Genomic DNA, 14,538 nt, shown 5'->3' with positions numbered 1-14,538 from the left:
GAAAGGCCTCTACACTGAGGATTTACCTGAAACACCTGACTGAGAAGCAGAGTTCACCAGTATTCATGTGAATTCTATGCAGCTAGTGTCTATTATGTATATTTTATATTGCATGCATTTTTCAGGCCATGGGAAATATTAACAGATGAAACAAATAATACAAAAAATATACGGACTGAACACAGGAGGACATTATATTCAGTATTCCTTCAGAATTACTTGGTAATTTTTCTCAAGTGTTTTTATTTTTTGGCAACAAAAATTGTAACCTGCACTTTTAAGGTAATTTCATTGTTTTTGTGTTATGTAATCCCATGAAATAACAAAGTGCTGACATAAATGTAGTGTATTTTAAATGCCATAGGGAACTGGCATGTATCGACAGAAAATGTACAAAATATATAAACTCACAGCATACGGGCTACTAGACATTACTGATTTCACAAGTGTGCATGAAGCATTTTTAAATGTTTTTGAAGAAATCTCCAGGTGCTCATGTATTCACATGATGGCTCAAGTAAGGACCCAGGTGAGAGTGAAACAGAGTTGACCTAATGAATCTGCCTTGTGGTGGACCATAAACACCTCTCTCGCCTTCCAAATATGGACATAGAGCTGAAGATGGACAGCTGGAGGTCATTAGAGGGGCTTCAGGTTGGAGTGTGTTTTTTTCCCCCTCTCGCTCTCCCTCCTCCTCTATCCTATGATCTATCATTCATGAGCTTCATTTGAAATTGCGTAAAATATTTAAAGTTGGTTGAATTTTCCTGGCCGGGCTCTGGCGGTGACCTCCCACTCCCGCTTCGAGTCAGGGGAAAGGATGGAACGAGAGATGGCTGCACTGAATTTGACAGGGGAGAAGAAGAAGAAGAAGAAAAAAAAAGTGCAAGAAGATTGGGTGTTAAGGCGGTACACCTTTGAACAAAGACACAATCCACTGTTCAAAGATAAGGAGAAGTACTGCGCTGGGCAGGAATCAGCTTTTCAAAGCAACCAATGGAAAAATCGTAAGATAAAATAATTCACCTGTAAAATATGTATAGACTTCATATGTGTGAGTATGTATTTTAAATGCAGCCTACAGTCAGACATGAAATATTTAAAACAAAACACTATTAAAATGGTACATTTTCTTTCTCCCCATTTATTTAGCTTTGCCGCAAGAGTTACAGTGGAATCAGTATGGTATGCATGGCGGATTTGCACAATGTCAGTGAAAAAAGTCTAGCTAAGATCAAGAGGTATGGTCAAGAGGTATTATCAAGAGATATGGTGTAGCATTAGAGATACCCGTGCGGCCCTCGCAGAAGTGCTCCCCCCACTCGGTCACAATGACCCCCCCTCCACCTGTAGGAGCCAAGGGGGCCAGTGGTCACCCAGACTGACATTGGTGTGCCTCAACCAACAGAGACTGGAGGAGAGCCGTCACTTAGGCCAGTCACAGACTCCCCCCCCTCTGTCTACCCATAGTGATCAGACTGGACCTGAAAGAGAGGATAACTCTCAATGTTTGCCCCACCACAGAAGAAAAAGAAAAAGAAACCAACAGTGCTTCGGATACAGAATAGTAAGGAATAGCACAGTTCCTCTTGTAAAAAAAAATATATAAATCGAAGGCTGAAGGAAAAGAATGAAACAAGACAAGAGGGAAAGCAAAAGGGAAGAAAGAAAGAAAGAAGGAAAATCTAGCCAGTCACTGAAGTGTGTGGCGTTTGCCTGGGATGGTTAAATGCCAAAGAAAGGATGCCAGTTTGACAAATCCAAGAGAAGTTTATTATGAATATGGCACCTGTAAGATGGTAAAAAAACCGTGTTACAGAAAGACAACCATGTATGACATGTTTCTTTTGAAACTGAATGAAAACCTACAAAAGTATAAAAGAACCCTGTTGTAAAATGAAGTATGTACAATTCTGAGTTGCAGCATTATTCATGGTCAATGAAAAACAAACGAAAAAAACAAAAAAAGATGTTTCTCAAAAAATAAGCCAGGCACTCAAAGTTAGCTTAAGTTAGTTCATGTTTTCCTCTGAAAACAAAAACAAAACAAACAAAAAAAATAAAATAAAAATGTACCATAGTTTTTTTTCTCTTTTTTAATATTTTAATTTGTTCGCTTTTTAGAATTTATAACACTGTTAACATTGAGACTAAGAGAAACCCCTTTTCTCCCATAGTTTTTTTTCCTACTTGGCACCAAGTTCCTCATAAAAGAATCTGTATAATTGTACAAGAAATAGTTAAAAACACAGACACAGTTTGTCACAGGTAATGAAGTGATTTTTCATATTGTCATTTTTAAACACTATTTATCTGACAGCAGCTGAGATTAGTTTAAGATTAAATCACCAGCAATCATTTTTGACACAACACAGAAAAACATTGAAGCAGCTTGTCCAGCTGCTCTGTTTGTAACATATGGGTGTATTTCCTGGTCCACTGTGTCTGTTTCCGGAGCTGCCCCTCTCTCGTCTCCCAAACCCCATCATTGCTTTGCTACGTAGAAAATGCTGAACGCTAGGATCCCTTTTCCGTTCTCGTCTGCTGGACACCAAAGCTCTCCTGCAACCGCTCTGTAAGGTAACAATCCACCCTGTCATTTTTTTTCACTTTTTTTTTGTCTAAAAACATTTATTTCACGACCTGGGTTTGAGTTAACAGCAACATCTTTACAGAAACAAACCACAGACATTTTTTTTATTCCTGATGAGCAAAGCCTGATTCGGTTAAAAAGACGAAGGAACCCCTCCCTTTGCTGAACAGACTAAAAAACACTTAACTTCGACAAAGCTGCTGGACCGAACAAAATCAAGTAAACCAAAACAGTGAACTTAGTAAACATGCAATTCCAAAACACCTATAAAAATAGATTTATAGTGCGAAATATTTTTTTTTTATCTCTTTAGAAATCTTTAAAATTGTTTATTGTCCTGAAATACTACCATGAACATTTTTTTTATTAATTCCTGTGAGTTGCAAGGTCCTTGAAGTCAACAGGTTTGGTGGAAACCAATGAAATACACCCAATGCATACAAGAAGCACAAGGGACTCTGGGAATGTGTTCGCAACTGAGGCTTGTATGGTTCCAGTCTAGTCGTTAAATCTATATGCTACTTTTTTTTTTGTCGTAATTTTCATAGAGTAAATGCAAGCTGGAAACTGCAATCCCAGAATTCCTCAGTGGCAAAAAATGGCTCCATAAACCTTTGAGCTAGTTAAGAGTCTTTTTTCTCCGAGAGAAAGAGAGGTCTGTAAGACTACACGACAGCAAAGCAATAGCAGGAAACAGAAAAAAGGGAGTACAGACGAAAGGAAAGCAGCAAAAAAGGTGACACTACATTTGGGAAGGCCACCACACAAAATCCACTAACCTCAACTGGTTCACTAAGACTGCAGAGGGGAATGGAGAGGGAGGGGGGACCACTGCAGCCCCCCCCACCCCGTGGCCAACCCCGGACTAGAGAAAGCACAGAGAAGACAAAGGACGAAACAGCTACATCAGCTCGGTATATACTGCATATAGTAACACACACTGAAATCGCTATGGAAACTGACAGCCAGTGACACTTACACATTGTACACGTTTACGGATTTCACGCTTGGTAATAGATGACTGGATGGAGGGCTGCCAAAGGATGAAGTGACAGTATTTTTCAATTTTATTACTATCATTTTCTTTTTTTTTCTTAAACGACAAAAATCACAGTGTTTTAACACCAATCTGTGAAAAGAAATCATATATTGTTTGGCAACGGTGGGGAAAAAAATCAGGAATGTGATATTTTTTCCCAAAAACAAATTTTGTACATTTCCGACTGAAATGCATGTCCTTGTATCAACATCCTTGATATGTGATTTCAGAGTCTGAGTGTACAGTGGAAGGAAACCGCTAGGTGGGGAGATGGTCGGCAGAGATGCTGGGCTTTAGACAACAAAGGGAGAGTTTTAATGAAAGGGAAAAAGAAAAAAATCTTCAAGAGAGAAGGGGGGGGTAGGGAGCCTGTTTTATATTTAACATTCATTTTCAAGTCTTTAGTCTCAGCTAGACTGAGAGAGTAAGTGAGTCGCTTCAAACGTTTAAAAAAAATCAACAACAAAAACCCAACCTGCTCCTTTTTGTCTTTTTTTAGCGCCCAATTCCATTGAGCTCAGCCGACAGTGGACTAGGAATGGGTATGAGATGGATGTTTGGGTAGGTAGTAGTGATTGAAAACAAAATATTGGGGTCAAGAGGTTCGGACTGTTCTAGAAAAATCTTGGAGAACCATCGTACATCTCTAGCCCTGGAACAGTGCCTACACCGGTCAACTGAGTGAGGGGTCATTGGATGGTAGCACCATGGATCTGCAAAGGAGAAAATGGAAGTGGGAGATACCATATCATGCACCGAACTGTTCCATTTTTTGTTGTAATTGTTGTCCCAGTAACATTCTATTCACAGGTCAATACCCGGCTGAAATTGCTTGATTTTAGTAAATGTATGATTTGCAAAATCTGAACTATAAAAAAAGGAAAACAAAACATTAATTTCTAAAATACTAATTCCCTCATTTAGAAAGAATCATGAACCCCTTCAACTAGGTCAAATAGGGCAACATCCTTTTTGTCATCATCAACCTTGATCACATCAAGATATGGTTTTGAAACAATCACAGTTTCTCGTTTTTTTTTTTCTGCTGACATCCACTTCAGTCACCTTTAAATATACAAGGCATCCGAAAAGAGATGCAACACAATCGACTCAAATGAAAAGTACACCTCATTCTGCCTCCAGAGAAGTCCTTAACCCCAGTGGTGTGAGTTCTCTGGAGACAAAAAGGAATCGTCAGTTTAGTCCATTCAGAGAAAAATGTCACTGACACCTAGACAGCAGGGAGGTAAGAAAGAGATAGAAAGAGAAGATCTAGAAAGAGAGAAAAGATGGGAGATAGAAAGATAGAAAAAAGATGTGGGGAAGTGAGGAGGAGAAAGGGGAGGGAGAGGGTGGAGGGGGACCATACATTTCAATTCAACAAGCGCAATTGCTCGAAATTCAAAGTGCTAGAATTATTTCAAATGTCCTTTTACATTACTCACAGTCTTCGACTTGAAAACACAGTTTTGCGTCTTTTATTTTTTGTTCGTTTTTTTTCTCTCTCTCAAAAGAGTCTAGTAACACAGTCGTTAACACAGTAACGTGGTCTCGGGGGGGTGGGCTTCAGTCCTCCTTGCGGTCGAGAGTCTGCGAGGCGTGGATGCCGTTGCTGTAGACTGGGAAGGGGAGGGTGGAGAAGAGGCCCTCGGCTGTGGTGAAGACGTTGGCGGAGGGCATCTGCGTGAGGCTGGCCCCGGTGACGGCGCCGCCGAACGGGCCCGCCATATTGAGCCGATGCACGTGGTGATACAGCATCTCCATGGGCGTCTTGGGGTCGATGGTGAAGCCAGGGCTGTTGACGTCCACGAAGTTCATGGCGTGCGTGTTGGGTGCCAGCAGGTTGGCGCCCTGCATGGCCAGCGTGACGTCGGCTGGGGCGTAGCGAATGGTGCCCGTGGTGTAGACGCGGGGGGTGGACGCCGTGGGACTGGTGGCCGTGACGCGGTGCACCAGCGGCAGGACCATGTTGCCGGCCTGCAGCCGCTGCAGGGCCTCCAGGTCGCCGCTGTAGAGCAGAGAGCCGCTGCCAGCACCGCCGCCTGAGGAGGAGGAGGAGGAGGTGGTGGGCGTGCCGCCCTGCTGCTTGTCCCGCGGAGATGCCGACAGGGGCGGGGAGAGCGGGTCGGAGGAGGAGGAACTTGACAGCGGGGCCAAGTTGGATCCGACGCTTGAGGTGGAGTTGGGAGTGCCGGCGTTGTTGCCGTTGCTGTTGAAGCCCGCTTTCCTAGCGCCACCGCCTCCACCACCGTCTGTCCCGGGAGGGGTGAGGACCGAGTCGGGGATGGTCACCTGGAGCCCTGAGGACCCCTGCGGGGATGGGAAGGGCTCGGTGCCGGGGGCGGGGTGCTTGGTCATGCTGTAGGGCAACTCGTTCCGTGAGATCTCGCGGTTGGGCGGGAAGTTCCAGATGCTGCTGTCATTGTCGAAGTTGATGGGCTCCGACATCTCTGTCTTGATCTTCAGCACCGAGGCACTGGCGGGCGACGGCAGAGGCAGGAGCGGTGGCTGCTCGCCCAGCACGCTGGGGTCCACGGCGGGGGGGCTGGGGGGGTCGTCGGAGGTGAGCCGCAGGCGTTGCCTCCTGTTGCCGCCGTTCCACTTTTGCTTTTTCCGCCTCTTCTTGCGCTTCTGGTGTTTGCTGGCAGCCGGGGCCAGCTCCGTCACGCCCATCCCACAATCCTTCGGGCTGAGCCCCCCATGATCATCATCGTCCTCTTCCACGTCATCGTCATCCTCATCATCCTCCTCCTCCTCCTCAGACGACGAGGAGTTGGAGTCGTGCAGCTCCAGGGCCTCTGCGTCGCCGTAGTGCTCCACCTTGATATGGAGCCCCCCGAGGCGGCCCAGGCGGCCCTCCTTGGTCTCGGTCTCACAGTCGGATGGCTCCATGCTGTCCTCGCTGTCCTGGCTCTCTGGGTTGCTGGAGCTATCGCCTTCCTCCTGGCGCCGCATCTCCTGCTCCTGCGATGGCTGCCGCGGCTGCTTCTTGCTGTCGGGCCCTGGGTCCTCGCTGTTCTCCGACGACCGGTTGCCCTTGCGGTCCGACTTAGAGTTCTCGTTGTCTTCTGAAAACAGGAAGAAGGACAATTAGTGATGAATGTCTGCCATTCAGGTTTTAATGACACATTTTCACTGACAAAGTAACATCAGATTAAGTACCTTCATCAAAAAATGTTTAGCTTTATTTTTATTACTGAGAATTTTTGAGATTTCTAGACTGCCTCCATCCTTCTGTAGTACCTGCTGTAATGAACCTGCCCCCCCCAACACACACACTGCCCTCCAGCCCCCTGTCCTCTGTGCTCCTGGAAGGAACACTGCTGTGCTGTAGTGCACTGTTGAGCTTTTTTATCAGGAACTAATTGTACAGCTTCATTTGTGTGCTGGCAACTCATGCCCCAGGGGAGTGGCACGGCCAGGCTGCCAGTCTACCGCTGCACAGAGACAGCTCATTCTGGCCAGGCTGCAGCTGGCACCGCCCCCACTCACACTCTACGCTCTTCCCTACGCGGCCTGGCTGAGTCAGGGTGGCACGACGGGGGCCGCGTGCCAACGAAATCAACGGACATTGCGCTGGCACCTTCTCCTCAGGTGTCCCCGGGAGAAGAAGAAAAAAGTCTTAACCAAGCTCCTGCAGCCATCGGCCACTAATACCCGTTGATTCTACACAGAGCCGATTAGAGAATTCGCACCCTGCACAGCTGTCGGTAGCGGGTATTTGGTAAATGCCGCGTTCCCATATGGCATGGGGCTGTGCTGTTGTGGGATGTGAAGAAAGGGCACACTGTCATTAATAGATGGGCTGTCTGTGTAACTGGAACAGGGCTTACGGTACCGGAGTTATCCTTGAAGTCAGACTCGGAGTCGGAGGTCTCGGAAGACTCGGATGCTTTCTCCGGGAGATTGGGGAGCTGTGCGATATCCATGGGAACATCTTTGTACTCCTGGAGGCTGTAGCATGTTAAGAAAAAGGGGGGAAAGGAGAGAAAATGAGGACAAACAAGGGCAAAAAAAACACAAGCAAACAAACCACAACACAAAAGAACGACAAGGGGGGGGGGGGGGGGGGGGGACAAGGCAGTCATTTGCGCTGCCGATAGAAAATCATTTGTGGGAGATTGTGGGCAGCAGCATGAAGCGCACGGCAGATTCTCCATTCTTCTCACACCGGGATTGATCCGCCGCTGGCTCCCAAAAGAACATCCCCTCTCTAATGATCTCTGACATAGCCGCTACTCAGTGCAGGAAAGGTTGAGGAAATTAAGCAAAGGGCTTGGGAGGGGGGAGGTTAGGGGGAGAGGGAGATAAACCAATATCCTGCCACCATTCTGTAAAATGCTAAATTCCCTCGAAGCCGAAGAGGATTTCTCAACAACTGCCCAACAAACACACGCAATACACAGGTCTGACAAAGACAAGTTGATGTTCAGTCAGACAAGAGTGTTCACCTGAGCACATAGTTGACCCAGATGATGTTCTTCTCATTGGCGTTCTTGGCATTGAAGGATTGGGTGGCGCTGGACTGGATCCAGATGTAGCCGCCATTCTTTTGGATCCATCGGTAGTACTTCGTCACACACTGACCTTTGTTGATCACTATGAGAGAGAGAGAGAGAAGAGCATGGAAAGACAATCAGCTGCATGTGGTAATCCTGGTAAAAAGGTGTTAAGCGTAGTCCTGATGGGACAAGCCAGACTCAAAAGCCCATTTGGCCTTGGTCTCTTTATATTAGGTTATGTACAAAGGCAGCTAACTTTGTGAATTAACGAAAACAATGAGAGTTTGGGTTTCCTGTCTTCTTAATTGCATCTCAGTCTGACCTCAGAGCATCATATATGGACTAAGTAAAGCTGTGGCTTAAGCACACAGAGCAGACAGCCAGACTGGGAACACCAGTATGTCAAGCTGGGGAGGTACCACCTCCCTCCTGGCTGTCCGAGAGAGACACTGCAGTCTGAGGTCTGAAAGCAGTGCCCACCATACGCCAGCGCAGGGCACTGTGCCTCTGTGCCGTACCCACTCACGCCCACCCCCCCCCACCCCTCCTGTCCCCTGTGGAATGCCCTTGTCCGGGTCCACTGGAGTGAAGACACATCAGCGGTTGCAATAAATTTGGCTAAATGAACAGCTGAACGGCCATCTCAACCAATATGTATCTGCATTAATCATTGTGTGCTAAAACAGAAACAGCCAGAGCCCAAACGAGGTAGTAAATTCAAATTCTTAGTTTAATTACGGCTACAAATAGCACTTTCCATAAAAAAGAGCTCTATGAGGGGTGTGATTTATAGAAAAAGAAGTCCAGTAATTAAAACTATTAGGGACTAATAGCATTGTTTAAGGAGACGTCCCAAGGGCTAAAATAATTGACTGTAGTTTGCTTGCTTGCTTTCTTTATGAACAAATATAATATTACTAAATAGGCATACACCACTGAATCTAAACATGTATGTACACATTGTTTCACTGTGGTCAGCAGACCTTGCATTCACTCTTGCTGTCAAAAGAACATTAAGAAACCATTAATTTAAGTTGTTTAAACTTGCATTAAGTGAACAAAAAATGAATTCACAATTACAAGGGCACCCAAGAAATATAACATTTACTTCTATGTATACATTATATACTGTATTCTATAATGTAGACTTACAGTCACAAATAGCACTGAAATGATAAGAAAACAAGCCTCATGGATCAGTAATGGATCTGTATGTATTTCCCTGGACACTGCCTGAATGCAGTCCGATTGAAAGAGACCCTGTGGTCTTTATGATGTCTGGCTCCGCCTGTGTTCTGTGGGCCTTTGGCTCATCTCCCTGCTTCAGTCGGGCTCTATAGATCCAGAAGTCAGAGCTCTCCATCTTCTCACTGTTGGACAGGCCTCTCATCTGCACCGCCATCAATACCCTCCACCACCGCCCCCCCCCCCCCCCCCCCCATGCTACGCCTTTGCAGGTGTGGCTTATTTTTTAACCCCTCTCACTTACTGTGCCATTTAATCAATCAGGGCCCTGTTTGCACTATTGATTTCGTGTTAATGAAGTGTTAATGTTTCCCCCCGCTCTAGGTCTCGCATTCGGTCCAGGCTTTCTCTCTCTTTTGTCTTTCCTGTCTGTCTCTCATTCACGCATTCTCACTCTCCCTCGTCTTTCCGCCTGTCTATCTTCCAGTCATTCTCTCTCTCTCTTCTACCCTCCTTGTTTCTCAATTTCCCTGTAACTATACTCTCTTTGTGTCTCTTCCTCATGCTATCACAGTTCAGCATTCAGCTGCTGAAGTTGAGTGTGTGGTGTATGTGCGCGCACGCGTGCATATGTGTGTGTGTGTGTGTGTGTGTGTGTGTGCATGTGTTTTTTTTCCCCTGCCAGGGCTTAAAAAGGAATACGGCCCCTTTAATCTGGCATTGGGTAAAGCAGCCGCAGGCAAGCCTGGAGCATGGCTTCCCTCACTGACGCACGCCCAACCTCTCCACCCCCCCCCCCCCCCCCCCCCCACCCCCGTCCTTCAGTTTGTTTTAATCACTTGGATCCCTTCCATAATGGCGCCTACCTTCCAGATACCCTTTACCCAAAGTGCCCCCGTTTGGTGACAGTCAAGAGAAGAGGAGGTGGGGTGTGGGGGTTGGTGGGTAGTTGTGTGTGGCGGGGTGTCAACGTCATATAAAAAAGTAAGTAATTTACGCCCGTGAAATTGCTTTATTGAAAAGTCCTTGCAGTCCATCGGGATATTATCGTAAAGGCAAGCGAGAGAGAGAGAGAAGGAAAGAGAAGGAAAGAGAGAGTGAGCAGGAAAGAGACAGAGAATGAGAGGGGGTGGGAGGCTGACTGAGAGAGAGAGAGAGAGAGAGAGAGAGAGAGATGAAAGGAGAGAGTATTGAGTTGGAGGAGAGTGGTTCTCCCTCTCCACCGACCTGCTGAGGTCCAGTGAGCTGTGTTATAAATGGCCTTCAAAGAACACCAGCGCGGGCCTGAAACACAGCCACTGCTGGAGTGTTTGGACGAGCGCTCCAGTGCTTACGTTTCAGGAGTTTTACTAAGAGAATCAAAACTCTTTGAGGCAAAGGTTGTGTTTGTGTGTGTGTAGATAGAGGCTTCATGAAGGTGAGGCGACTTGTAACCTTTTTGAGTTTACCTTGCGGTAAGCCACATCGAATTCTTACTCCGACCAAGCATAAACCCTCCACCTTGCAAGGCCATACTTTCTAAATAAAGCCTCATTTAAAACCCTGGCAGTCAATCTGAAGACAAAGATGAACTACTACTGGAAACTCGACACGACTATCCTTCCAAAAATAGCATTTACAACATCATTTGGTTCAATAGGTATCACATAACAGTGCATGCAATGCCAGTGATTATAGCATGTTACTTGTGTGAACTTGTATATTCATATCATGATATGAATGTGTATCGGTTTGCTGCATGTATACAGCAGCTGGTGGAGTCCATTTTGACATATTTGTTATCAATAACCTCTTAAAGCCACAGTGCATTACAAACTGAAGACTTTTTTATTTAACATGATCGTCATGAGGCGCAATCAAGGGCCTGCTCTTCAGCAGGCAAAACTTTCTTCTGGGCTCTCGAGGAAATTCTATGCAAACACATTAAGATCCCTTGAATAAGCCGGATGACATATTTGATTTGCAATCTTCAGAGGACTGACACATTTCAACGGCTGTATTTCTTTTCCCATCTCTTTTTTTTTTTTCTCTCTCTCTCTCTCTCCATCTCCCTCTCTCTCTCCCTCTCTGCAGAGTGCTGAAGTGAAGTGAATCTGTCTTTAAGCACAGTAAGCGGCGAGGTGAGTTTTTCATTAAAGCCAGTCTGAACTGCTCTGTGGAGACGGGCTCTTGGAGTATGCCTGCGGGCGAGTGGAGGCTCTCCTGAGGTTTCTCGGCTCTACTGTGAGCCATCTTTTCCCGCCTCTCAGCACTGACTGAAGACAGGAGAAAGAAAGAGAGAAAGAAAGAGAGAAGAGAGAGAGAGAGAGAGAGAGAGAGAGAGAGAGAGAGAGAGAGAGAGAGAGAGAGAGAGAGAGAGAGAGAGAGAGACGGAGGGAGAAATAAACTCTAACTTGCTCGCCAACCATTTTACAGTCCTGGTTTGATTCAGTGCTATGCAATTAATGCGGTCATTCATACATACACAGAAACAGGCACATGCACATGCACACACACACACACACACACACACACACACACACACACACACACACACACACACACACACACACACACACACAGGTAAAGGTGCCTAGTTGGATTATGTGGACATTCGGTGTGTGATGAGGATTGGTTCACTGTTACGTGACAGGGCCATCACTGAGGAATATTAACACAGGGCCAGGCAGTGTTGGTAGTATACACATTACATAGCATTATGACACAGTGTTAACCCGTGTGAAGTGGCAAACATGATGCCGTGAAGTGGGGTATGGGGGTGTCTGTCTGTTACATATCTATCTGCCCCCCAACCAACTGCAACAATTTGTACCCTACGCTACTGCCTAGTTTGCCCAATAATGCCTCCAGTGTATTCATTATGTATGAGAACATGATTTGACAACACTGAGGCCAGGTACTTGGAACTGGAAAGTATGCATGCACATGTTAGATGTGGCTGCACTGAACAAAGTCAATTACTAAAGACGTGTATAAATAAATGTATCTTCTGTGTAATAATACAGAAGTATGAATTATACACATCGGTGTGATATAAAACTTCCACTGCCAGAGGGCTGATGATCATTCAAGGCTCCAACCCCCAGTGGAAGAGACCTGGAGACCTGTGAGCTCCACATACAGTGAGTCAGTGCAGCGTCGCACAGAGAGGGCCCCACACACAGGGAAACGTCCTTGGTGAAGACAGGACCTGACAGAATAAAACCGAGGTGCCACCATCGCTTAAGCTCCCCTAGAAACTATCGCTCTGGGTATGAGAGAGACATCCGGAGCGATAAAATGTTTTCAGTACTTCATCCCCGCGGTAATAAAAATTCCCGGCCTTGGGCTGCTGCGCGCACGCTAAAGCTAAGGCTATGCTTCATCAGCTGAGAGAAAGGCACTGGAAGCAGAGCATGGCAACCCTGCAGCAACACCAGCCCATTTACTTCCTGAATAGAGCTCTTCTGGCTCTCCATTTAAGAAAAAAATAAACACAGTTCGGACCACACATTCAGTTTAACCCTCTTGAAAAAGCGGCACTTAATGTAAGAGAGGGATATGGTCATGAGGTTCACCTCGTCACAGATAGAGGTGAGGGGTGGGCCTGGAGTAAGCTAGTGTCCATCTCCCTCCGACCATCCCTGCGGCTGGATAGTGTGTGTGTGTGTGTGTGTGTGTGTATGAGAGTGGGGGAGAGAGAGAGAGAGAGAGAGAGAGAGAGAGAGAGAGAGAGAGAGAGAGAGGTAGCGAGCAAGAGAGAGAGAGAATGTGTGTTTGGGTCACCTCGCCATCACTCTCCGACTCGCCGCTGCCCCCCGGTGTCAGGAGAGACAGCAGCGTGTTGGGCCGTCTCTCTCATTTCCTTTAGTCTAAGTGATTCCATGCCCCCCCGTGCCCTGCTCCTGGTGGCCATTGTCAGCACTTGATTGGCAATCAGTCCTGCCGAGGCCTGGCTGAAAGCCCGTGCTGGGATCCGGGAGGGAGCTGTGGGGGCCTCGCACCGGGGTCTGACAGGGAGCCATACAGCCTTATTACACAGCCGCGCCGCACACTATTAGATTGAGTGAAGAGACAGTGAACCTCTGACTCTCACTGTATCTAAAGCTAATGTCATTTTTTACCACAATGTGGAAATTGACTTCCGACTTCTGCTGTATCTTAAGCTAATATCATTTTTTTTACGCGACATGGTCACTGACTTCTGACTTTAATCATACCTACAGTTAATGTCATCATTTTTTTTTTTAAACCACAATATGTAACTGTTTTTAATGCATTGCTAGCATACAGACTTTCCAGACTTTCCAGACTAGGTGCAGTCACTATGTTCATGTAAAATGAAACGCTTGAGGCAGAGTGTGGTGAATCTCTGGGCCACCATACACTACCGTTCATAATAAACATACAGCAAAAAGGCATCAAAACACAGTGCAGTAGTTGGCGTCCGCCCTAATATTGTCACCACACCACATGACGTCCTCGTGGAAGTGAGATGAGCATGTGTGGTGGTGCAGAATGCCCTTTAGAGACGATTACGCCTCTGCAGCCTTCCAGTCAGCTAGAACCAATGAGCGACTGAATCAGCTCTCTTCTGCAGGGGGGGCTGGGGCAACAATGTGAGGCTATAATACTTATCTTCTCATTTGCCTCTCTACTTTAGCTTCCGTTCAAAGTTTCACCTGCAGCCACACAACATTAAATCGATAGCACAGCAATGGCCCCCCTTTCTCCATAAACACATGGCTCAACAGTCCCCCATTACAGGTCATTTCAGCCGATTACAACATTAGTAAGGTGTAATAGATGCTCACACAGCCAGGGGTAGCTGCTGCATTTGCAATATTGAGTACATTGCTTGGCTCACTCCCACTCTCCCTCCTTCTCTTTCTCCTCCCCTCCTCTCCTCCCTTACTCTCCTCCCCTCCCCACCACTCTTATCAATGCAATCCATGGCTCCTCTCAGTGCTCTCTCCGTGCCGGGCTTCAAATCAAGGCCTAATGGAGCCAATCTGCTGGCTTTTTAAGGCAAAAGGGACAGTCCGATGCCACCGTAATTGCGCTCTAATTCAGTTGAACTCCCAATATCTAATCAGACAGCTCCAAATTCCCCAATGCTGCTCCAAGGACACTCGTCCTCCCCGTTGCAAACACCTAATAAAGTGGGTGAATTTATACGCTGCGCAGGCGGCCGCTGAGTGAGCGAGGCGTGAGGCTTCGAGCGTGCCTGGTCGACGCTT

At 46.5% G+C, this 14,538-nt stretch overlaps 1 protein-coding gene across 1 annotated transcript in view; it reads right to left on the bottom strand.

Annotated features, from left to right (window-relative positions):
• Positions 1 to 5,198: 5,198 nt before the first annotated feature.
• Positions 5,199 to 14,538, bottom strand: part of npas3 (neuronal PAS domain protein 3) — a gene marked incomplete at both ends in the record, with an annotated part of 249,892 nt that continues 240,552 nt past the window's right edge. The window contains 3 exons of the mRNA XM_080849895.1: positions 5,199 to 6,700; positions 7,471 to 7,586; positions 8,084 to 8,231. Of these exons, the coding sequence (XP_080706021.1) occupies positions 5,199 to 6,700; positions 7,471 to 7,586; positions 8,084 to 8,231 (1,766 nt within the window). The remainder of the gene's footprint in view (positions 6,701 to 7,470; positions 7,587 to 8,083; positions 8,232 to 14,538) is intronic.

Source organism: Sprattus sprattus (assembly GCF_963457725.1).
Source record: "Sprattus sprattus genome assembly, chromosome: 13".
NCBI classification, from domain to species: Eukaryota; Metazoa; Chordata; class Actinopteri; order Clupeiformes; family Clupeidae; genus Sprattus; species Sprattus sprattus.
The sequence above is the reverse complement of the archived record's forward strand: the minus strand, read 5'-3'. Positions and strand labels throughout refer to the sequence as shown.